General features: G+C 37.2%; 1 protein-coding gene across 4 annotated transcripts in view; it reads left to right on the forward strand.

The window, feature by feature from the left end:
• Positions 1-23,682, forward strand: part of PDE4D (phosphodiesterase 4D) — a 280,542-nt gene that overhangs the window by 221,559 nt on the left and 35,301 nt on the right. For 3 of the 4 annotated variants that reach the window (XM_088054344.1, XM_014260454.2, XM_005531843.3), the window contains 3 exons: positions 6,491-6,527; positions 8,700-8,773; positions 9,556-9,605. In XM_088054344.1, coding sequence (XP_087910470.1) covers positions 6,491-6,527; positions 8,700-8,773; positions 9,556-9,605 — 161 coding nt within the window. Of the gene's footprint in view, positions 1-6,490; positions 6,528-8,699; positions 8,774-9,555; positions 9,606-17,971; positions 18,636-23,682 lie in introns of those variants that run through there. The other variant, XM_088054345.1, reaches the window with a different exon arrangement.

The following is a 23,682-nucleotide window of genomic DNA, read 5'->3' on the forward strand; positions in this document are numbered from 1 at the left end:
CAGCATATATGCAAACAAAACACAAATGTCTCATCTAAGATGAGACACACTATTGGACAGTAAGTCTGATTCAGACTTGGATACAGAAATGAGTGGATGCTATGTCTTATCCAAATATAGATATTTACATTGCAAAAGGCAGCTGCCATTTATTTTCTGACAGAAGCAGAAGAGTACATTAGTGTTCATCTTTCTTATTTTTTATACTGTATATAGGCAGTGTGGATTTCTCAATACTTTAATGCTTGTTACATTTTTATGGGAAGGAAAGGAAAGAAGAAGGAACGGAACGGAACGGAACGGAACGGAAAGGAAAGGCGCGGAAAGGCGCGGAAAGGCGCGGAAAGGCAAGGAAAGGAAAGGAAAGGAAAGGCAAGGAAAGGCAAGGAAAGGCAAGGAAAGGCAAGGAAAGGCAAGGAAAGGCAAGGAAAGGCAAGGAAAGGCAAGGAAAGGCAAGGAAAGGCAAGGAAAGGCAAGGAAAGGAAAGGAAAGGAAAGGAAAGGAAAGGAAAGGAAAGGAAAGGAAAGGAAAGGAAAGGAAAGGAAAGGAAAGGAAAGGAAAGGAAAGGAAAGGAAAGGAAAGGAAAGGAAAGGAAAGGAAAGGAAAGGAAAGGAAAGGAAAGGAAAGGAAAGGAAAGGCGCGGAAAGGAAAGGCGCGGAAAGGAAAGGCGCGGAAAGGAAAGGCGCGGAAAGGAAAGGAAAGGCGCGGAAAGGCGCGGAAAGGCGCGGAAAGGCGCGGAAAGGAAAGGAAAGGAAAGGAAAGGAAAGGAAAGGAAAGGAAAGGAAAGGAAAGGAAAGGAAAGGAAAGGAAAGGAAAGGAAAGGAAAGGAAAGGAAAGGAAAGGAAAGGAAAGGAAAGGAAAGGAAAGGAAAGGAAAGGAAAGGAAAGGAAAGGAAAGGAAAGGAAAGGAAAGGAAAGGAAAGGAAAGGAAAGGAAAGGAAAGGAAAGGAAAGGAAAGGAAAGGAAAGGAAAGGAAAGGAAAGGAAAGGAAAGGAAAGGAAAGGAAAGGAAAGGAAAGGAAAGGAAAGGAAAGGAAAGGAAAGGAAAGGATAGGAAAGGAAAGGAAAGGAAAGGAAAGGCGCGGAAAGGAAAGGAAAGGAAAGGAAAGGCAAGGCGCGGAAAGGCGCGGAAAGGAAAGGAAAGGCAAGGCGCGGAAAGGCGCGGAAAGGAAAGGCGCGGAAAGGCGCGGAAAGGAAAGGCGCGGAAAGGAAAGGAAAGGAAAGGAAAGGAAAGGAAAGGAAAGGAAAGGAAAGGAAAGGAAAGGAAAGGAAAGGAAAGGAAAGGAAAGGAAAGGAAAGGAAAGGAAAGGAAAGGAAAGGAAAGGAAAGGAAAGGAAAGGAAAGGAAAGGAGGAAAGGAAAGGAAAGGAAAGGAAAGGAAAGGAAAGGAAAGGAAAGGAAAGGAAAGGAAAGGAAAGGAAAGGAAAGGAAAGGAAAGGAAAGGAAAGGAAAGGAAAGGAAAGGAAAGGAAAGGAAAGGAAAGGAAAGGAAAGGAAAGGAAAGGAAAGGAAAGGAAAGGAAAGGAAAGGAAAGGAAAGGAAAGGCGCGGAAAGGAAAGGAAAGGAAAGGCGCGGAAAGGCGCGGCGCGGAAAGGCGCGGAAAGGCGCGGAAAGGCGCGGAAAGGCGCGGAAAGGCGCGGAAAGGCGCGGAAAGGCGCGGAAAGGCGCGGAAAGGCGCGGAAAGGCGCGGAAAGGCGCGGAAAGGCGCGGAAAGGAAAGGAAAGGAAAGGAAAGGAAAGGAAAGGAAAGGAAAGGAAAGGAAAGGAAAGGAAAGGAAAGGAAAGGAAAGGAAAGGAAAGGAAAGGAAAGGAAAGGAAAGGAAAGGAAAGGAAAGGAAAGGAAAGGAAAGGAAAGGAAAGGAAAGGAAAGGAAAGGAAAGGAAAGGAAAGGAAAGGAAAGGAAAGGAAAGGAAAGGAAAGGAAAGGAAAGGAAAGGAAAGGAAAGGAAAGGAAAGGAAAGGAAAGGAAAGGAAAGGAAAGGAAAGGAAAGGAAAGGAAAGGAAAGGAAAGGAAAGGAAAGGAAAGGAAAGGAAAGGAAAGGAAAGGAAAGGAAAGGAAAGGAAAGGAAAGGAAAGGAAAGGCAAGGCAAGGCAAGGCAAGGCAAGGCAAGGCAAGGCAAGGCAAGGCAAGGCAAGGCAAGGCAAGGCAAGGGCACCCAGATAAAATTGTTTTAAAATGGAGTAAATTAATGTGATAGTGTGATGAAAGCCTTAGCTCTTGATGTGGAGCTTCATTCAGGGATTCTATACAGCCACTGTCTCCTTGGGCTTTTCAATTCAGTTGGCAGCTTTATTCTTTCAAATTGTCTATTTCAAATTCTGTAGCCAGAGAGTGCAACATGGACTATGCCAGTTGGATTTAAGGCCTGACAGGCATCCTCAGACAGTACTTCTCTTGGAAATATAAGTAAGGTTTTGATTTAAGTGGATGAGTGTTGCAAAGATCATACTTTAAACTGGTATGTTTGTGTCAAACTGGTATAAATATGTGTTGTATGTTTTCTCCCCTCTGTTTAAATAAGGCAGAGCTCCTATTTATTCTGTTTATATCTCACAACTTCAATGCACGTCCTCAAGATCACTCAGTTGGTATTCATGTGAAAGTCTAGAATGACCTAGAACGTCTTAATTTATGTTTACTATTGCCTTTAGAAAGACAAACCTTGAGGACCTTCCCTGTGAAGCTTCAGAGTGGCAAGTCACTACTCTCCTCGTGGTCTCTAAAGCCTGGGATTTCCTTCTCCGTAATGGATATCATGACTGTTTTCTGACCACTATAAAAAATATCCACTCTTAACTGTATCCTGATAGGTCTGCAGAATATCTCTCTAGTTTCTTCTCTTATTAGATGCTATATTAAATTATGACAGTTTAATTATGAAGCAAAGGTTATGCAGTCACCCTGTCTTATCCTTGTGTTAATCTTCCTGCCTGCTTCTCTGTCTGTCCATGCATCTCTAAGTTCCTTATTAATAGAAGAAAAGTTAATTGCTGTTCTCTGTGACTGGGACAGAAGAGACAAATTGATGCCAATCCTGAGGACAGGAAGAAGAGCGTTTGTACTGAACACATTCAACTAACATCTGACTTAATACAGCACTTTCATCCCTTCTTCAGGCTGGAGATCAGTGTAGGTTACATGGTGTGAGTTCAAGTGTCATATAGGAAATGTTAGGAAGAAAAACAAATTTACAGAAGTCTAGGCTTCACCACTGTGCTGTGGCTACTGGTTTGCAATGTGGTGTATAATCTTTGGTCTGCTAAAGAAAATTTGGCTTGCTTTTATGTAACAGTCATTCATCTCATGTGGGCTGGCGCATGTATTAGAAGTGTTCTTTGGTGTGGAGAATTGATCTTTCTAAATTTTGTGGCTATGTGAAAAATATTCTGTTTTCAAACCTGTATTTCCTTTGAAAAGTGAAGATGTGAACAAGTATTCCAGGCATTATAGTTAAGAGAGTCTAACACTGATGTAAACAATTGTTTCTAACTTTAAACGCTAATACCTCTGTCTATATTTAGAAGCTTGTGACATATTGCAGTATTTACACTCCCTCTTGCTGCTTCTGTATACAGATGTGTGGCACTATCCTGTCTAGAATCCAGAAAGAATGACCCATCAGCTTCCATGTCATCTAGAGACAGCAGGGCACTCATACATTGCAGTGTTTATTACACTGTAGTACACTGTGTATCAATTGCATTTTGAATCATATGTTCTTCCTGTCCTATACAAAAATTACCACAGCTTCTTTGGACACGTCTGGTCCATTTTTGACCACTCCACCTTGTCCAGATTTTCTGACCCAAAGTGGATCAAAGATTGCTCACCATCTTTTATAATTTTTACAATTACATTGCAGTTCAAGAGGTCTGGTGAGGGCTAAATTATTTTCTGAAAGCTGTGGATATCTGTGCTTTCAGTATCAAATTCACCAAAATAATTATAATATCTGAAATTGTTGCTCTTGACACAAGGGAGATTTGAAAAGTGAAAATTAAGTCCTGGCTTGATTTCAGTACCTTAAATTACTACTTAATCATTCCTCTGCTACAGAATAGCAAGCTATAGTATGATATCAGTGTTCTTCAGTGAAATGCAGTCCGGAAACAACTCAAGTAGAATCAAGTTTGAAAATGAGAAAAGTGGGATCATGTTATTTTACATAAAATCAAAAAATGATCCTGCAGGGCAGAAAGCCAAGAAGATGTAGCTGTTGCCTTTTATGAGTGCCTCAGCATCCAAGAAGTGGGAAACAGGCTAAATGGGAAGAACAGGAAGTACCATTTACAATAAAGAATCCCACAAGAGATTTTGAGGAGGACAATCTTATTTTCATATTTTTTTGCCAGTCTGAACTAAACTGTTAGTGTGTATGTTTCAGGAGCTATCTGGTATTCTGAGGTACTGGTGAATGTTTTGTGCATTCACATCATGTATTGGGCATTCAGAGTGTTTGCCACTGACAGATTCTAGAAAGAGCTGTCTCCATGTCTCCACTGTCTTATTTAAAGGTAGAAACAACTAAATATTTTTGTTCTTTGTCCAGTGCTGCTGCTACCTGTAAACACTTTCATCTTCAGAACTCTGCCCTTTCATAATTTCCAAATGTGCAAATTAGACTAGATCACTAAAAGAATAGTTTTATGTTTTGAGCTGGGCCCCCTTTAAGTGTTAAAACAAGCTAAAAATGGAGTAGCTCTATGCAAATAATAAAAAGATCCTTTATAAAAGATAAGAAATTAAAGGACTACTGAGAAACATTTAAGCCAGCTGTCACATATCAGATAATGCCATTTCATAGAACTCAAAGACAAAGAGCATAATTTTCCTGGAATTGAAGTAGCATAGTCACACTCTCTTTCAGTGGAGAACAGGATTTAAATAAAAAGAAAAAAAAGGCATTTGGCTTATCTTCTGCTAAAGCCTTTGTGTAATTCATTAAGCAACCCTTATCTAAAATTATAGTGTAGCACATTTGCCTATGTTTTCCTGACTCAATGAAAACATAAAGAGGTACTAAACCCAGATGGTCGTTAACTCTCCTGTTAATGCTCTGGGCTGATTCATGTTGCCTATTATACCTGATTGGATTTGGCTTCCCTGGGCAATTAAAGCCTCTGAGTTCCTCCCATGGAGGACATGTTTCTTTTCGTTTGTTCTAAGAGTCAGGCTCATACGATTTTTATTCAGTCTGGACCTGTGGTTTCACCTGAAGCAACATTCTGTTCCAACCATTCCTGCAAAGACTGTGCTCAAAGTGCAGATTTCTTCCACAGGGTGTTTAAAAATCCATTTTTTTATTACAAAAGGAATAAAAGAGATGATAATAAAAATAGTTACACAGTTATTAAACATCCTGATGATCTTGAATATTGGGGAGTTTTATTTCATCTTTACAGACTGATTGTACAATGGTACAGATTTCACATACTGCTTTTTAATTAGGTTTTTCCAATATCTGCAAACCATTGCTGTCTTGTGGACAGTATATAGATTATAAGAATAATGTTGTAGCAAGTGAAACACAAGTTACATTTCTCCATTTATCAGCCTTTTTCTAATTAGATTTTCATGGACTTGAAATCCAATGTTCAAAACTCATATTTTATGCTTAAACTTAAATAACATTAAAATAGCACCAAATCAATGGTAGTATCTGTTAGAAGTTGCAACTTGTAACTTATCATGATAAATCCACTGCAGGGAACTACAAGAAAATTAAAAACATACTGTATTTTTGTCTTTGGAAAATTTCTTTTCACCTTGGCTGCTGCCTTATACTGTATAGGATAACTAAAACCACCAAATTTTCCCTGTCCCTATGTTTCAACTTTATATCCTCAATGCTAGAGATGCAACTTTTATGCACTTCCGTCTATTTGTGTTTACAGGACTGTAGTTTTGACAATCATTTCAGCTAGCATGTGGAAGAGAAGGACTCTATTTCTCCTCTTGCCTTTTGCCTTACACTGTGTCATCCTGGGACCTTGTCCCTGCATCCACCCCATGGAGGTGAAGTTGCCACCGTGACAGCACACCCTTGGTCACAGACCTCATAACTGCAGAAGTCTCAGTCAGTTTGGAAGTTTTAGTAGGTTTTTATTATCTGTGATCATAAAAATCTGTGCTGCCCAGCTGTCCACCTGGTCTGTCCTCACAGGCCTGGTGACAACCCTCAGTGGAGTCACTTTTGGAACTTTTCACTTCCACCCTTTGAGATGATATGTCTGTAGATTAATCCTGGCTGGTCAGTCACCTTCCCAACCCACGGCACAGAAAGTGGCTGGTCTGTCAACCTTCCCATAGACTTGCCAGGCAAAAACTAAGTTGATATTTGCTTTTCAAAAAAAATGTATGGAGCAATAATAAAGTGTAATTGCAGAAGAATAAAACTGAAGTTACCTATACTGCATTGTAAAACCTGATTTTCTTTCTGTTAAAGCAGCTAATTTTTGGTGATACCTTACTGACAGCTCTGCTCATTTTTTTCAGACATGGAGATGACTTGATTGTGACACCATTTGCTCAGGTAAGCACAGCTTTTCCATATTTCTCACATGGTCTTGTAATTCAAAGATAAATTGGTCAAACCAGTTGTTTTCTATATTATATTATTATGCTTGTTTTCCATATGATATGATATATGTTTGCATGAAACAAGTGTTTCAACAGAAAGTCACAAACCTCCCACTCTCTTTCTTAACTGTACCTCTCTTTCTTAACGTTTTTTGATTATCTGAAAAGTTGAAATGCAACAGCATGATAAACACCTTTGATCTCTTCCCAAATACTGTAGCAGGCAGTCGTGATTAAGACAAACCTCTAATTCCTGTTATTCTGATATTTTTCTAAATACAATTTCTCCATTTGAACATCTTTTATGCATTAACTACAATGAGATTTTAATACATGAGGTAATTTTTTCTCAGAACAGTTATGTTCCTTTCCAAAACCAAGTTTGTTTTTTCTACTCAGATTCTGGTTTATGAAATACCAGCTCAAAATTCTTCATAATTCAGATAAAAATGCCACAATTCTTCACAATAGAGCTGCCTTATCAAGTCTGAAAAGTTAACATTGCTATTTCTTGAACTCATTATGATGGGTTTTACTTCAAAACAGGAATTATAGTCAAATCACTGCAATTATGAAGTCATATGTGATTGAAGGTAAATGGAAAGAGAAAGGTTGAGTCACACAGCAGTCTCAAGTAAGAATAAAGTGGCAGCTTCAGCCATATTATGCAAGTTGCTTTGTTTGAAGAATAAACTGATAAATAATATTAATTTAATAGTTTATTATATATTTAATTATATTGCAAACAGGTGTGATGTTTATAAGACTCAATCAAGCCCTTAATATTAATAAAATCATAATCTTTTACTAGCAGAGAAAAGATTAAGCAAGGACCTTTTATAAAAGTACTCTGAAATCTCCACTGTACCCTGAACATGCAAATTTGATGACATATATATAATTTTTTTAATCTATGCTGAGTTAAAAATAAGTCAGTTTGCTTCCTAATTTTTGGAAAGAAAAATATAACAAAATGAATACTGTTCAGTTAGCCAAATGTACTTTTTATTATCTTAATTCATTTGGAAATTACCTGCAATAGCTTGAACACTGCCAATCATTGCTAGTTCTTACATACCTTCTGTTAAAAGCTTTCATTAATTTATTATTTTTTCTTCAATGTCCTATTCTCTTCCTACATCCTGTATACATTTAAGGTTCTATGAAAAGAAGGTTGTGCACTCCTCAGCTCAGATCTCTGAAACCAAATTTCCCATTGCTGCTTCTGTTATTCTTTAGATGGGTCCACCAGGAACCCAGCCCAGTCTGGGCTGAGGATAACAAAAAAAGGTCAATTTCTATAAAGACGTACCAGTGATTAGTGTTGCTGTTTTCTCCCATTTCCAATCAACTCATGGTTCCTCATCAGCTGAACTACCTCTCCCTGACAGAGGTTCATCTTATTATCCTCGCATGGCACAAAACTTTTTGCATGTTACCCAGCTGCCTATGCCACTTATAACAAGACACTTCTCTCCACTACATTCATTGCCTGTAATCTTGCAAGTAATTAAGTCCAGAAAGGAAGCAGTTCACCTATGTCATCTTCCCCAATGAGTAAAACTTGTAAGAGCCTGCAGACTTTTCCTGCATTCTCGAGGGATAACTTCCTCTTTCTCTGCTCTTCTGTACTAAGTTCCTGAATGAACTGTGTCTCTTAGAGGAGACACTTACTTTTTTACTTTTCCTTGAAGTCTCAACAATCTCATTCCCTTTGTCCTTTGGAGTTTATGGGGACTGAAATACAAATGAAGATTCTGTAATTGTTTCTTATGCATGAGGTATTAGGGTTGAATGGGCTATTATCTTCCAAACTCAAATCCTTTTATTGCTATTTTAAAGAAATAAGTAGAATTATGTAAAATCTTTCCTCCCCTGCAAGTCAGCCTGCCTTCAAACAGATGAGTTGTTTATGAGGGGAACAAAAAATAGAAATAAACTACTACCTTTGTATTACAGACATATTATTGTTAAATAATAGCCAAAGGTTCCAGACTAACCGTCCCCGGAAACCTTTTACAGTGGTTTTGCAACGTGCTTTCCATTTTCTTGCAGCACAGTGGAGCAAAGATAGATCAGTCTCACTTGTGCAGAAATTTATACTGAAACCACTTTTTTGTTTCAGGTTCTGGCCAGCCTGCGTACTGTCCGGAATAACTTTGCTGCATTAACCAATTTACAAGACCGGGCACCCAGCAAGTGAGTGTCATTTTTTGGCCACTGAAATTTTTGCAGTGATACTTTTTTAATGTAAGCTAAGAACACAAACAGATGTCACAGATTTCAGTTTGTGCCACCAAACCTGCATGAAACAATAAGTTGTTATCATTGGTAATTAAGACAACAGCCCCCTTGCCTTCTAATTGATCTTGACATTGTTGTCCTTGCATAAAAATGGAGTAGGTTTTTTCACCTTATATGATTTTAGATAAAGTAGTCATATGTCTAAGATCATTCAAAGATGATCATTCAGGCACAGTCTGAGCTTTGCAAATGAAATGGGGTAAGCAGACAGCTGCACTCACTGGCAGCATGATCTGAACCTAGACCTCTACTTCACTCAGCCAGGGTAGGGATACTCTACCTATCCTCAGTTAGTTCGTAACTATAAATTAGGCATTATAAATATGATCTTGCTCCAGTCATGTAACAGCATCACAATTAACACTAAGGTTTGTTACACTGGCAAATATAGTGAAGTTATTTCCCTCACCCAAAACATGCATCTCGACACCTAGAAGTAGTTAGCATTCCAAAGAAAAGAATGTCTTTGTATATGTTTGTAAGTCACATTTCAAACTATGTATAAGCTCTAGATGTGATTATGCAGGCTTTTAATAAAACTGTAAGTTCCTGAAATAAGCCTGTCCTGGAGTTCCCAAATAAATTCCCAGGTAATGTATTTTCTGTTATATTGTTCAAGGATACAGTCATCAGTGAATTTATAAGACTTAAACCTTTTCTCATTTCCTTTTTAATAGAAGATCACCAATGTGTAGCCAACCATCTATTAACAAAGCAACAATAACAGGTAAGAATAATTTATTTATGGAAAACATCTAACTGAAAAATGCATTTTATATTAAGAAACATATATTGCTTCACATCCTTATATCACTTCATATAGTTATATCAGTTTTATTACAGAGATTTTGAGTATTTGAGTCTTAGAGACTCAAATTGTTGACTTTTAGTGTTCTATCCTGCTGAATTCTGATTTCTATTTTATTGTTGCAGTTGGAATTTAAGTTATTTCTCATTTCTTTTTCCTTTTATACCGGTCTGTGACTATGTCATGAATATATTAATTAGTAACATTTTGCAAGGAAATCTAGTTGATAAAGCTGATATGAGGAATCCATTCAATTCATTCAATTCAGTTCCATTCAATTATATTCATGTTCCTTTTGGGACATAGAGTTCTCTAGCTATATAGACACAAAGTCCTTACTTTAAAAGTGCTTATGCTATGAGGAGAAATTTTTGAAACTGGATTTTCTGCTTTAGAATTGTAAATCCTATTTTTATAACATTTGTATGAGAAAAAAGAATCCTTTTAAAAGATAGTATTATTTCTAAGGAAACTTTGACTTAAAAACAAGACTAGCAGTGTAAATTACATTAATATTTTGGAAAATTTTACCCCACACTACTTTTGGTTAATTTGATGACAAATTGGTCTTGGATGTCTTTATGGAAATACACTTTATTGGCCCCCATATTTTTTTGCATCATGTCAATTCACAATTTACACTATGTAATTTTCCAGGTAGTTACTTTCTCTACCATGTTCTGTCAGAGTGAAAGAGCGTTTGCTTTTCTTCCTGATGAAAGTATACAGACACTTACTAAACAGGTGAATTATTATTTAAACCATAACCAGAAATGCAATTTTCAATAATTTTCAAAATGCCTTATCTTTTTAATTGAATTATACATTTGTATATCTAAGAAAAAGTGGTATGTAAGCACTTTTGAGGACCAGTGTGGCTTTTTAATATTCAATAGTTTCTGCATTTAGGCTCTGGAATGTCTTAAGGGTTTTTTCAGCTAACCTCTCACCTTAGAAGGACCCAGTCTTGGCAGTTCTGTACAGTTTTATTCTCATAAGAACTCATGCAATACAAACATTTGTGTGTAGGGCTCATCAGGGGACAGAAGGTTAGGTGTTTATATCTGTTTTATAAACAGAAAGGCATCATGTTTATTAAATAAGAGAAAGAAGATACAGCTATATATGTAGACCAATTATATTCACAATTTGTTAACATATTTCTTGAAGAGGTAATTTTGGGCACTGGTTTCAAATCCTCTCTATAAACCATTTCAGTTATGGATATTTTATCTATTTCTGATTTTGTGATTTGTCTCATAGCAGAGTAATCCAGAAATATGTTATCTGGAGATAGAGATACTCAAAAACAGGGCTCTTTAACTCCAAGGGTCTAACTTTAGAAAACCTATGACAAAGTGAAATTCATGACAATAAAAGTAAATAGGATATCCAGAAGAGAAGATGTGCATGCATGTGAGCGCTATCTTACATGATCTCCCACAGCTATTTGCCTGTCAAAGGTCAGCTTCTTTTCTCCAGCAGGAGAAGCTGTTCAGACAGCAGGACCCAAGACACTCTCTGTTGGAAGATGCTGTTGCTCTTTTTTAATTCTCCCTGATCTGAAGGTTTCCATTCAGTTAATTCTCAGAATGTACTCTACACATCAGGCATAAACCATCTGAAATTTTAAAGTTTAAAAGGAATGTGCTTCAGTCAGCTCTCCAATTAATCTAGAAAATTATTTGCCAATAAATTCAAAGGCAGCAAGAAAAGGCAAAGAATACTAAGGATAATTTAATCTAATTTAGTTTAGTCTGATTTCTCAGAGATGATGCTGGAATTGCTGTGCCCAAATTATGCATTGAATTGAATGATCTAGAGCCTGTGTGCACTGGATATAAGTGGTTGAAAGACTTTTATGATATAACAAAGATATTAAGCCACTATAAAGCATGAAAATGGCTACAATTAGTTTTGACTATTGAATGGAAATTGAGGCTGGATACTATTTTGCATGAAAGTGTTTTCCTGTTCTTATTCATAAGCTGTTTTTGATATTTCCATAGCAACAAATTTCATAGCATAGGTGCAGAAATATGCATAGGTTTTTTTTCTTGGGCCATATGGAATCCTATTAAATCTTTTAATATAAAACAATTAACAGCAGTATGTTAAGAAGAAAGATATATTAAAAACACTTTTGCTACACTTCACAGAATAATTGAAAACACTTTCAGATATTATATAGTTATTTAATTCTTGTGGGGAATGTTTAAAATTTAGCTTATACAGATCCTTCCTCCTGGTTTTGCTGTTCTCAGAATTTGTGTCATGGAGTATCCAGAACAATACAGCTAGGGTAGTGCCTCATTATGTCATCCAGATGTCTCAGCTTGCAATCTCAGCAAGAACTTATTGGCAAGATAGCAATCTAGGTGTCTGGAGGGCACAGTGTCACTAAGCTATATTGATGATAAACCAGAAAACACACACTTAGAATAGAGATTTTATGTTCCTAAACTTCCTGGAAGACATGTCTCTGGGAAGATTTTCTCTGAGCAAAGGGATGATCATAGAAGGGAACTACTGCAAAAGATAATGGGGGTACCAACAAGGGAAACACGGAAAGCAATGTGGTAAAGCCAAGTAAGTAAAAAAACAAGAGCAAAATTCTCTCATTTGCTATTTTAAGAATTCACCATGTGACATTAATCTGTGACAGCATATCTTAACAAGAAGGTAAGAAACTTTGACATTTAGAAGTGAAGCAGCACAGGAATCATATGTTCAGATTCTTAGAAGCAACAGCCACCATGGTGGCCTTAAAATTTATGGTGATTGTTCAATGTAAATATGTGAAAGTTGTGATCAAAATAAAGTCTTTTCCATTCAGTATATCCACGTGAATCCCTTTTGGAAACTGTTGAAAGAAGCTAATGAATATCAATGACATACAATATTATGTTCATTATCAAAAAACTATGCTATAGCATGCTGACTGTTCCTTTTGCAGACAAATTACGGGGTAGGACATGGAAGCTTTTCATGTAACAACAGAATTTTTAGATGGCAATTTTCATACTTCCATTGGACTCTAGAATGTAAATATCAGTTTTAACTATAGTCAGTGTGAATAAGCAGAGATGAAAACTGTTAGAAGTCTTCAAAGGGACATGAATTTCCTACAAGTGCTGTCTCTCTCTCATGACTGAGGTCAGCCTCAGATAACTGGGTTTGCAGAACAGTTCTGTCATGCTTGGTGTTCTGTACTTCAGCCAAAAGAGGGGTTCCTCTCACTATGAATCATATTTTCTGGTGTTCCATTTCAAACTGACAATAATTCTCATATCACAACCAGTGAATTACAAATGATTTGTTTTCAAAAAAATGAAACTATCTGTGACTCAAGGATTGAGCTTGTCAGTTTTATAAACAATTCTGTCCACTAATCCAGTCCACACTTTCAGAGTTTGCTGATGATGATATTGTGACAGTGTTGAAGGCCTTGCTGAAGTCATTGCATGAAACCTCACCTGTAGTACTGCATCTAGAGCTGGGACCCCCTTCTTGAGCCAGTCCAGAGGAAGCCATGATCAGAGATGATCAGAGACAGCTGGAGCACCTCTCCTGTGAGGACAGGCTGATGGAGCTGCATTGTTCTGTTCAGGGAAAGGGAGGTTCCAGAGTGATCTTATTGTGGCCTTCAAGTACATAAAGGGGCCTACAGGAAAGCTGAAAAGAGACTCTTTACAAGGGTTTGTCATGATAGCACAAGGGAAATGGTTTTAAGCTGAAAGAGGGCAGATTTACGATAGACACTAGGAAGAAACTGTGAGGGTGGTGAAGGCCCTGGAATAGGTTGCCCAGAGAAGTTCTGAATGCCCATCCCTGGAAGTGTTTGAGCAGGAACTCTGAGCAACCTAGTTGCTTCTAAAAATTAGGTGATTTTTAAAGTCTCTTCCAACCCAAACAATTTTATGATTCTATGAATTCAAATAGTAGAGAAAAAGAAACTGATTTATATTTTGCATTCCAGAGCATATTTAGATGGAGATCCCTCCATCTGATCCATGAAGTTCAGTAACCAGGTAGCAGTGCAGATGTCCTATGTTTTAGCTAGTTTCAGCTATCTCATTTTTGCAAAACAAGCTTACAATTTTTCTAACAAGAGCTTTGAATATAGGATTGATAATCATCAGCTTTAGTGGATTTGAACAGTTCTAGTAGAGTTGAACCAGTTCCCCATCATTACTGTGAACAGCACTTTAAAGTGACCTGTATATTGTTTTCTTAAGCAATATTAAGATCAATAATTTATCAATAATAAATTTCATAAATAGGACAGCTTTGAAAAACAGCCATTTTTACATCAGGTACTCTTCAGTTAATCATTAAAAGGCCTTATCTAGGTCATGATAACCAGACAGAGGGTTACCTCACTTATAGCCTTATTAGCCACAACACAAAATCATACTGTTTTGAGATACAGGGCACAAATTGCATTCAGACTGAAATTCATTCATACATCCTCTGACCCACAGTAAGTAAAGTATGCAGCTAACATCAGAGAGCCTGGAATCTGCTCCCCACATAGACTTCCACAGTCATTTACTCATCTTTGGGGCTGAATTAGCAGCTTTATCCCTTGCACATGCAGATACTGTGATCATTTGATATTAATAAATGGAAGCCATAATTGCTTGCATTCAGAAAAAAATTCTCAGTGTCATAACTGGTGCAGCATTTTCATGTGCTACAATTGAAGAAAAACCCAGCTGCTTAAATGGAGTAAATTAGTAAACCGGTTTTCCTTTTCCAAAAGTAGTTTCCAGTTCAGCCACATTAGTTTAGGGAAGAGGTTGTTATTAACAGGATACAACTGTGAAGGTTTGCTGAATGCTTTCTTCATCTTTATTTGCAGGGTTTTAATTAATGTTGCAAAAGTTTTCTAACTGAAAGTATTCAAATGAAATCTATATGTAGGGCTCTTTTAGAGTCAGTGGGCTTGTAAAACAGTGATTATCCTTCTTAAGGCAGAAGAGCAGCGAGTGGACTGCCCTGGTTTTGAACCAGATAAGTTGTTGATGTATCATCTCACATTCAAGGAAGTGAATAAAACCAGGGTGCAAAATAGAATACTCTCTGTATTTGAATACTGCTCTTCAACACTGATACCTGATAGGAAAATATATAAGCTTTCATAAAATAGAAAGTTAAACAAAGAAATATAAGTCATAGTTTATGAAAGTCCTCTCAAGAATGCCCATGTAATTAAAACTAGCCACATGAATCAAATTAGAAAATAAAAGTAGATGTTTTGCAATATTTGGACAACAACACTTGGCCCTTGTGTATTAATTCAATTTTTCAACAGTCTGTTTCATTAGAAATATGTGGTGGTTATTAAAGTACATAGAGACTAGAATGCATCATAGGGCTGACCTCTGCTTGTTATCTTCATCTAGCACTTCATGTTCCCCTTTCAGAAGACTGCAGTGCAGTAGAGCCTTGATTTTGTTAAAGACTCACACATTTTAGAGTTAGACGAGGTATCCATTTAAAAAGAGAACATGAGAGGCATTATCAATCTCCACATCAATAATCTGACATGCAACCCCATTGTGTCTTACTTTCAAATTGGTCTCATATTTTGCTGCACCAGTAAAAGTCTTTATAATCACCATTTCACCCAAAGTGTCCACTTCACTGCAGAGAGATAGGGTGACAAGCTTCATGCCCTTCTTCACCTTTTAGCCTGTGTCACTTACAGGCACTGGTAGTATAGCACAGCAAAGAACTGTCCATGACCCCAGGCTGTATCTATTGTTTTCATAACAACAGCAGAACAACTGAAAAGAGTGAAATGTGGTTTGGTTTTTAGGACAGAGTTGAGAAGAATCAGAAAGGAAAACAGGACTCTTGCCTGTGTCATTTTTCTCATTCCTATTACAAATGCTGTCCTTTTTTAGATGAATATAGAAAATAAAACTGAAGCAGATATTGTTTCTGGTATGACTCCTCGATGCAGTCTGAGTGTACTTTCTTTTCTCATCTTCATCCAGCTTCTGACATTTCTGATCAGGGACACATTATCACCTGTCCAGTTTAAAAGATATATTTGAAAGTAGATCTTTTTGTCCTTTAATAGATTACTGAGAAACTGACCTATTCAAGCCTATTCACTTTCCTGAGTATCCATTTGAAAATTAAGGGCTATATTGAAATCTCCCTTTAAAGTGCCTAAGTTCTGCTTTTATTATATGCCAGTTCCTGAGTAAGGAGCCTGAACACAGCGGTGAATCAGAGCAGCCAGAAGCCATGGTCAGACAGCCCTGGAGACAAGCTACAACAAAGCCTCCCTTCTCTCTCTCTGGCCTCGTGTATTTTGCAAAATGACTCATCTTCAGCTGAAAGGTGTAATTCCAGGTCTGGTGGTAGGAACATCCACTTGTGCCTACCGCACTTTCTCAGGGACTCAGGATTAAAAATTTCAAGAATAAGCAATGCCTAAAATTCAGTCTACTGCTCTCAGGCCAAAAGTTATAACACAATCATGCAAAAGACTTCTTTTTCCAATGTCAGGTAACTCACCTCAGAAAATACTTGATAGTGGGAACTGGTCAACATGGAAGCAATTGGTTAGAATACAGTCATGTATTCAGACATACCTGTATGTGCTTCATCTTGTGCTTATTGCTTCCATCTGGCTCTCTTGGTAGTCTGAACAATGACATGCACTCTTTTTAGCCAGGAGATGCAAGCAGGTGTCTCAGAGAATCCACGTTAAACCCCCACACTGCCTATGCAAAATCTTGAGTTATCCAATGGACATTACTTTAATGTCAATATCCTTGAGAGACTCCAGCAGTGGGCGGCCTGGCATAGTCCCAAATATTCTAAAATATTCTCTACCAGCAACTTGCCAGGGAAGAGCTGCAGCAAAAATTTTACCAAATTTGACTTTGGGACTTTAGGCTGAATGATGGGAGGCAGTGAAAGAGCCAGTAATTCTTACTGGAGAACTTTCACTTGGGATGTTAAATGTACTAGGGTATAACTTTTAAATTTCCTAATCAAACCCAAACCATAGTTCTCAGACAGGTTTTCATAACTCAATCACTCTTGCTTTCTGTTAATATTCTTGTAAAATTTATGTGCTTTTGTCATAGTCCTTGATCAGTTCACCATTAAGAAGATTCATCTCTATCTTGAGTAGAGACAAACTTTTTTTGTACTAGGAAAGCCTTAATTTTATTCCCTTTATGAAGATATATTGTGTTAAAGAAGTAGCTGTGGTCACATGCATATAGTTTTAGTTGTTATGAAATATTAAAAATTATTCCCAAATATTTTCATTAAAATACTAGCATAAAATTGCCAATCTGATTCATTATTCCTTTTGCAAACAGTAAGTTAATTTCTGAAATTATATTTATATTTGAATATTTAAATTAGATATGAATTTGGATGAATGTTAATCCAAATAAAAAAATATGAATCAGAGGCAAAAATTTAGGATCAATCTCTTAAATCATATGATATTATGATAAAAATAAAATGTGTCTTTTCTTAGTAAAAATAATGGGCAAGGTAGGATTATATCCAAGTGAGTGAATTTTGCCACTATGTAACTTACTACTATGCTAAAAAATGTGAATTAAATCAGGAGCATATTACAGAAATGACTATTGGATTAGCAAGCATTTAAAAATTCCCCTTGTACCAAATAAGTCATATAGTAACAGATTACATAGTGCACATACTGTAAGAACTATTGACTAATTAGTCTTTAATTTAAGGACTACAAAGATTATTAGGACAAAAAGCCTAGGAAGAAGTCTGTGCCATAGAAATGAAGTTTAAAATCAAACAAGAGTTTCAAAACCTTGAAAGCTGAGCTAACTGTTATTAGAGGGATTTGGGAAGGTCCAACAGATGACGGTAGGCAACTAATGGGAAAGAAAACAGAATTTGTTTGGGGAATAGTCTTTAATACTGTTGTTATCATTATTCTAGATGTTGTTGGTTTTGCTATTAATATTACTGGGTTTGAACTCTGCTTTTCAAAGGGAAAAAGAAAAATCAAAATTTTGTGTAGGTTCATTCTTTAAAATTGGATTTCAGCTAATACAAGCAACGGCAAATGATACCTGACCCCCAAATTGTGTTTTGCTGTTACTCTGCTCTTTCTGTTTCCTAAACAGAAAGGGTTCTGTATGTATGATCTATTTCAGCATTTCAGCTGCAGAAACATATTTCTTCTCACGTGGCTTACTCTTTTTTTTTTTTTTTTTTTGTTGGTGAGTTTGGGGTTGAAACTGAAAGCATATTTTGCTTATCAGATATAAGATAAAGAGAATCTGAATCTCATCAAATTTCATCTCATGAATCTCATCACCATCTCATCTGTTTGAATCTCATCATTCCTCATTCAGTCTTCAACTCTGAAAACCTGTCACAAAAGGAGGTGAGCAGAGAAGCATTAGTCCCCCAGCAATATATGTTTTTACAGTATAAGGTGGTATTTTCAAAGAGCAAGCAGCTGACTTAGTTACTATGCATATGCCTTTCACAGGGGAAAACAACAGACAAGTGGTTAAACCACGTAATTATCACATGCTTCTGCTGCTTGGAAATGTATGTAAGCATGTTACCTATCAGCCACAGATATTCACTGTTTGCCTTGATTCTGCTGATTCTCAGGATGAAATCTGTGAGTTTTTGCTTTGCTGAGTAAAATCTGAAACTGCAACACCAATTAGTCTTTTACAACACTTTTCTTTGGTCTAGTGCAGTTTCACCCTCCTTGCAGATTTGTTTGCCCTTGACTTATGTTTTGTGTTTGGGTTATTTCTTCCTTAGGAGGCAGAGGTGGCTGTATGATATGATTCAGTGAAAAACCATGGTGTGGGAAGACACTAGGAAAAAAAGGCTCCTTGCAGCCTCAGTACACACTCCAAAAGAGAAGGGCACAATTCTGTTCCACAAATACAATTGTCTAAACGTACCTATTGAAACAGAGTTGATGCTCAAAGGAATAAATGTTGCTTCAACAAATAATATGCTTGTGGTAAGACCTAGTGTGCTGAAATACGTGCCAGTTCTATTTTGAAAATTCTTTTCTCCAAAAAAGATGTTAGCCTTCTCTATAAAGAAAGGGCTATAAAAATTATTTTCCAAGAATTTCTTTGAAGATTGGTTGTTAAATAGGTATTTCTACTTCATAGTATACATAAGTTTACTTATATGCATTTATTTTTGAAAACTGTATGTTTTGATGGTTCTGTGACAGGTCAGTTCTGCAAGCATTATTTCCAATCACAGCTCAATCCTGCAGAGCTGAATTATAAAACATCAACTATGGCCACATTTCCTTTGCAAAATAAAAAAGGTTTACATAAGTACTCTAAAGACTTAAATCCCATAGAATAAAATCAAAATGTAATAAAACTTTTTTTCACAAATATAGTTCTTTCAAAGTAACAACTCCATCAGTCAAAAATACACCACAAAAGTCCATCTTTCTCCTATTTAAATGTAATAAATGTAGTTTTTTTGCATTTGCTCAGCAAGTTGGTGGAAAAGGCAGATTACCATTTGTCATGGAGTTACTTTACCTTTAAGAAAGTTTAAGTTGCTGGGATCTGCCTGGCGTCTTTTCTCCTGACCAATTATCGGTCATTGCTGAGAATTGACAGCAGTTTAGGCCATTGAAAAGTGGGATCAACTTGTGAACCCTACCTTAAAGTGTAAAACCAGAGCTCTCTTGGTTCTTTTTGTTTCCTGGCTGGGAAGGGCGGCAGAGCTCCAGGCCTCCCGTTCCCTGCCCAGGCCATGCGGCCGGGCGGGGACTGGGCTGGGCCCAGCGTCTCCCGGCCCGGGGATGCGGGCCCTGTGGAGGGGGTTTTCTCCGGGCTCCGGCCGGGCCGGGCCGAGCCGATCTCTGGCTCGGCTGCAGGTTTTTTGCTGTGGCTGGATTCACTGGAGACTGCTGAGTGAAGAAGGAGAGAGGGCTCTGGGCCTGCAGCGGGCTGGGCGCGGCGCCTACACTCTTCAGAGCAGCCATGAGGAGCTTTCCATCGCAGACAGCTCCAGCTCCTGCACCGGCCGAGGCCACAGAACTACCTACAACAGCCTGGGCAAGATTTTAACTCTTTCATTTCCCAGATGAGACTTGCGGATTAATCTTTTTATCCAGACAGAGAAAAGAGAGTGATCAACATGAAAAGAGACTTTATAAACTACTAGTGACAGGAAAGAAAAGAAAAGGTAGAGAATTAAGAAGATGCTTTAATTAAGCTGAAATATCTTTCTGTTAAAACTATGGAAATGGACAATAAGGTCTTGAAAACGCTCCTTTAATTCATGACAGTATATAGGGAGGAATAGAGTGTTCAAAGTGTAAATTTTGAGTAAAAAGTAGAGTAATTATGGTACAGTGAAGTGCTGGAAGATTTGAAGCCTTGAGAGGCAATGAGAAAACTGTTTTCTGGTGAAGCTCACAGAAACAGATGAAGAAGACTTTTTGCCTTTGAATAACTTATCCTTAAAAATCCCATCCCTAGACTCATGGCCCATACACACTTGGGATGTGAAAATGGGAGGAGTGGGCTCTAATAACAGCAGCTCTGGGCAGCTAACATTAGAGCAATGGAAAACTATAAGAAAAATAGTTTTTCTTGTGAGAAACTCCATAAATTAACAGGAAGAAACTTCTGTTTCTCTATAAAGACTGGTGAAAGGACTGTAGCAAGAATTGGGACTGTTTTAACCATCAAAGTTCCAAAGGTTTTGTCTCTTTTGTCATGTGAACAAGGGAATAGTGGGTAGACAGGGGATGAAAAGGTTTTTCTGGAAGTTTATTCTGGTGTTCTTATTGTAGTTTGTCAATAAACTTTTTTTTTTCCCTTTTAAGTTTTATGCCTGTTTTGCTCTTGTTCTAATCCATATCTCACAGCAAGAAATAAGTAATTTTCTTAGTTATTGGTTTAAAACCACGACAACATTTTACTGTCTGAGTTACTGATTAGCTCCTCATCTGGCAGTGCTTAGACAGGGTTATTTGGAAGCTAGTGTTAATATTCAGTGCAGGGAAAGAGCTTCCCTAGTGCATTCTCAGGCAGCCTTGCAAATGAGGACATGTACAGGACATATAAATACCCCTCAGCTCATTCTGTTTAGTAAGCAGACACCAACAGAAATGAAGTACAGTGTGGCTTTCATCCACCAGAATAAATGCTCAGCATTAGTAAATTCCCAGGCTAAATCCCACAGCCTCACAGACTCACGGCTAGCACATTAAAGATGGTTTACCTATGATCAGATCCCAAGCATCAGTAGTAACATAGCTTTAAATAAAAGTTATCACATATATAAAGTCCATACTGGCCAGTTTCCTTTTTACAATATTGGTTCTAGAAGTTCTGAAACTTGTCTCGGTGTTGTGTTGCTGGTTGTGCTGCTGGAGGATGGACTGTTACCAGGTGACTGTCAGGATCATTAACAAAGGCTTTAGTCTGTGCAACCGGCACAGTAAGCTAAAGCCTGAACTGCTTCACAGAAAAGATTGTTCCCCACATCTAATGTTTAATTGTGAAGTTGTTTAGCAGAGGAACAGGACTCAGAAAATAGTGCTCTTGACTTTGTTCACTTCATACAGTCAGTTCTGTTAGCTGAAGCTGTAAACAAAAACTGGCCTTTAAAGGGGCACAGGAGGATGGAAGGGCTTCTGCTTACTGTATTCTGTAAAGGCTTTCTCCATTAAGAGGATGTTATGCAAGACACTAACATGGCCATTATTTCTATCTGGCATATTTCAAGGCTTCAATTTTTGCTTCTTGCCATTGCAGAAACCCCTGTAATATGAAAACATAGCTTCAGTGCTACTAACACTTTGGAAATGTGTAGCTGAGAATAAATGTCAGGCTCTCTTTTGAAGTGGAAATGTCAGCACAACAGACTGTAGTCCATCACAGTTGTAAATGGGAACAGAATTTTAAGGCTACTTCTAAGGCAAAGAACATGGATCAGTCATTGCCATTGTGCATGAGTCTGTTAGGTGGATTTTTCTGAAACACCCAGCTAAAAATTACATTTGAGGAAATAAATATGCTCTGGCTACTAATTCTGCGGGAAAAAAATGTATAATCTGGCTTCTAATTTTAAAATTGTTTTACTTTCAAGTTTTAGTATATTGTTATCCTATCCTGAAACACTGTAGATATTTACTTTGTATAGGTAGAAATCTGCCAGTTCAATGTTCTACTACTTTCATACTGGACTCAAAATCATTACAAGTTTATTTTTAAAATATACTAGTAAGAAGAATAAATTTTAAAATTTTATTCACTCCTGTAAGTGCACACACAAAGCACTTTATATGCTGTAGGGACTGTTTTCTGATAGTCTTTGCTGCTATGTTGATGATCTTAAATGGATTCTACATCCTAGAGAAATAAAAGTCTTATCTCATTTGAAAGAGTTACACGACCAGAATTTTTTTTCTCAGAAACCTCCCAAAAACTTCTGTATTTCTTTTGACATCTATACACAAAGAAAAATACATTATCTTCCCAGAGCCAATGACTCCTGAGTTTATCACACAGGCCACTTTATTACACAGGGAGTATCAATGGATTTCTGCCATAAAACTCCACATCTAGAGCTGACACTTCCACTGGATCTTAAAACTAAGACATTCAATATAAACAGAATCCATGCAAAATTGTTTTCCAAGAATCTGTCATTGACCACTATTAACCATTATTACTATACACAATAAACCATATTCCCATTACTATCATAACCATTTTTTTAAAGTAAGTTTTAATGAGTGGAAATCTAGGTTTCATTCCACTCATTTCTCAGTTACTACTCTTGGTTTGACTGTCCAATCTAGAATTGCAGTAACAATAGTACTCTCAGTAAGAAGATTAAGTTTTTTCAGACCTGGCCAAGATTTGACTTAATTTTTTCCGTTTCTCTTTCTCTGGATTTCCACCTCACTACACAGGTGGTATAAATGATAGCAATCCTCTCACATCTCGCCACTTGGTACTATTACAGTTGTTTTCATTGAAAAAGGTGATAGCTGGTCTGTAGTTTCACCTTTATTGCTGTGTCTGGAAGAGTGACTACAGCAACAGTCCAATTTTAAAAATTAAGGAATTTAGTCATGGCTTTAGGGAGCTGTCTGTAAATGGATTAAGCCTGGTTGCCTCAAACCATTTTTGACAGTTTTTTCAGTCTTTTTTAAGCAAAGGCCAACTGTAGCTTAATCCTGTTGATACAGCAGGACAATTTTATAATACATCTGACCTTCTGAAGAAGAATCACTATTTTGAAGAATGTAGATACAAGAGAGGCTCTGTGGTTTTATTTCCTCCCTTACATTTTCTTCATTCTAGTAAGAGACAGCTTCCACCATGACCAAAAATAATATATGACTATTAGATAAAGAAAATCTGCTAGATTTCCACTCCTTTCTCTTCTAATTCAACCTTTTGAGTCCTATTGCTTTCTGTGGAAATTATTTGCTTCCTGTAATTAAAAAAAAAAAAAAGCATCTGAAATGAGTGATGCACTTACTTAGCAGAAAAGGAACATATATTATTTCTATATGCTTTTTCTATTTCATTATCCATGCATAACCATCCACTTGAAGAAAAGCTTTTTAAAACAGAAGTAGCAACAATATTTGTGAGGTGCAGATATTACAATGAAACAATGCAAGAACCTCAGCAGCAGCAGGTGTGTCTACAGCTCTCCCAGTCTGTTATGCTTTGCCTCTGCAAGTCCATCAATGTGCCACTTCCCAATTTGCTGGCTGAAGTCATACACAGGACCAACAGCTGTAATTATTTTGAAAAGTAATGGAGCTTCAAGTGCTTTTGCTAGGACTGAACGTTTGGCTTTCACTTTTGGGTGGGTGGGAGTGCTGATGATTCATTACTTTCACAGTACATCAGTTGCAAACTTTGTTTAAATGCATCTGACTGTAAAATCAGAAACAATCCGGGAATTGCTATCAGTATGTAAAAAAACCTGGGACTTA

This window comes from Pseudopodoces humilis, chromosome 4 (assembly GCF_049639895.1).
Source record: "Pseudopodoces humilis isolate 2021_Gansu_Grassland_sample_001 chromosome 4, ASM4963989v1, whole genome shotgun sequence".
Lineage (NCBI taxonomy): Eukaryota > Metazoa > Chordata > Aves > Passeriformes > Paridae > Pseudopodoces > Pseudopodoces humilis.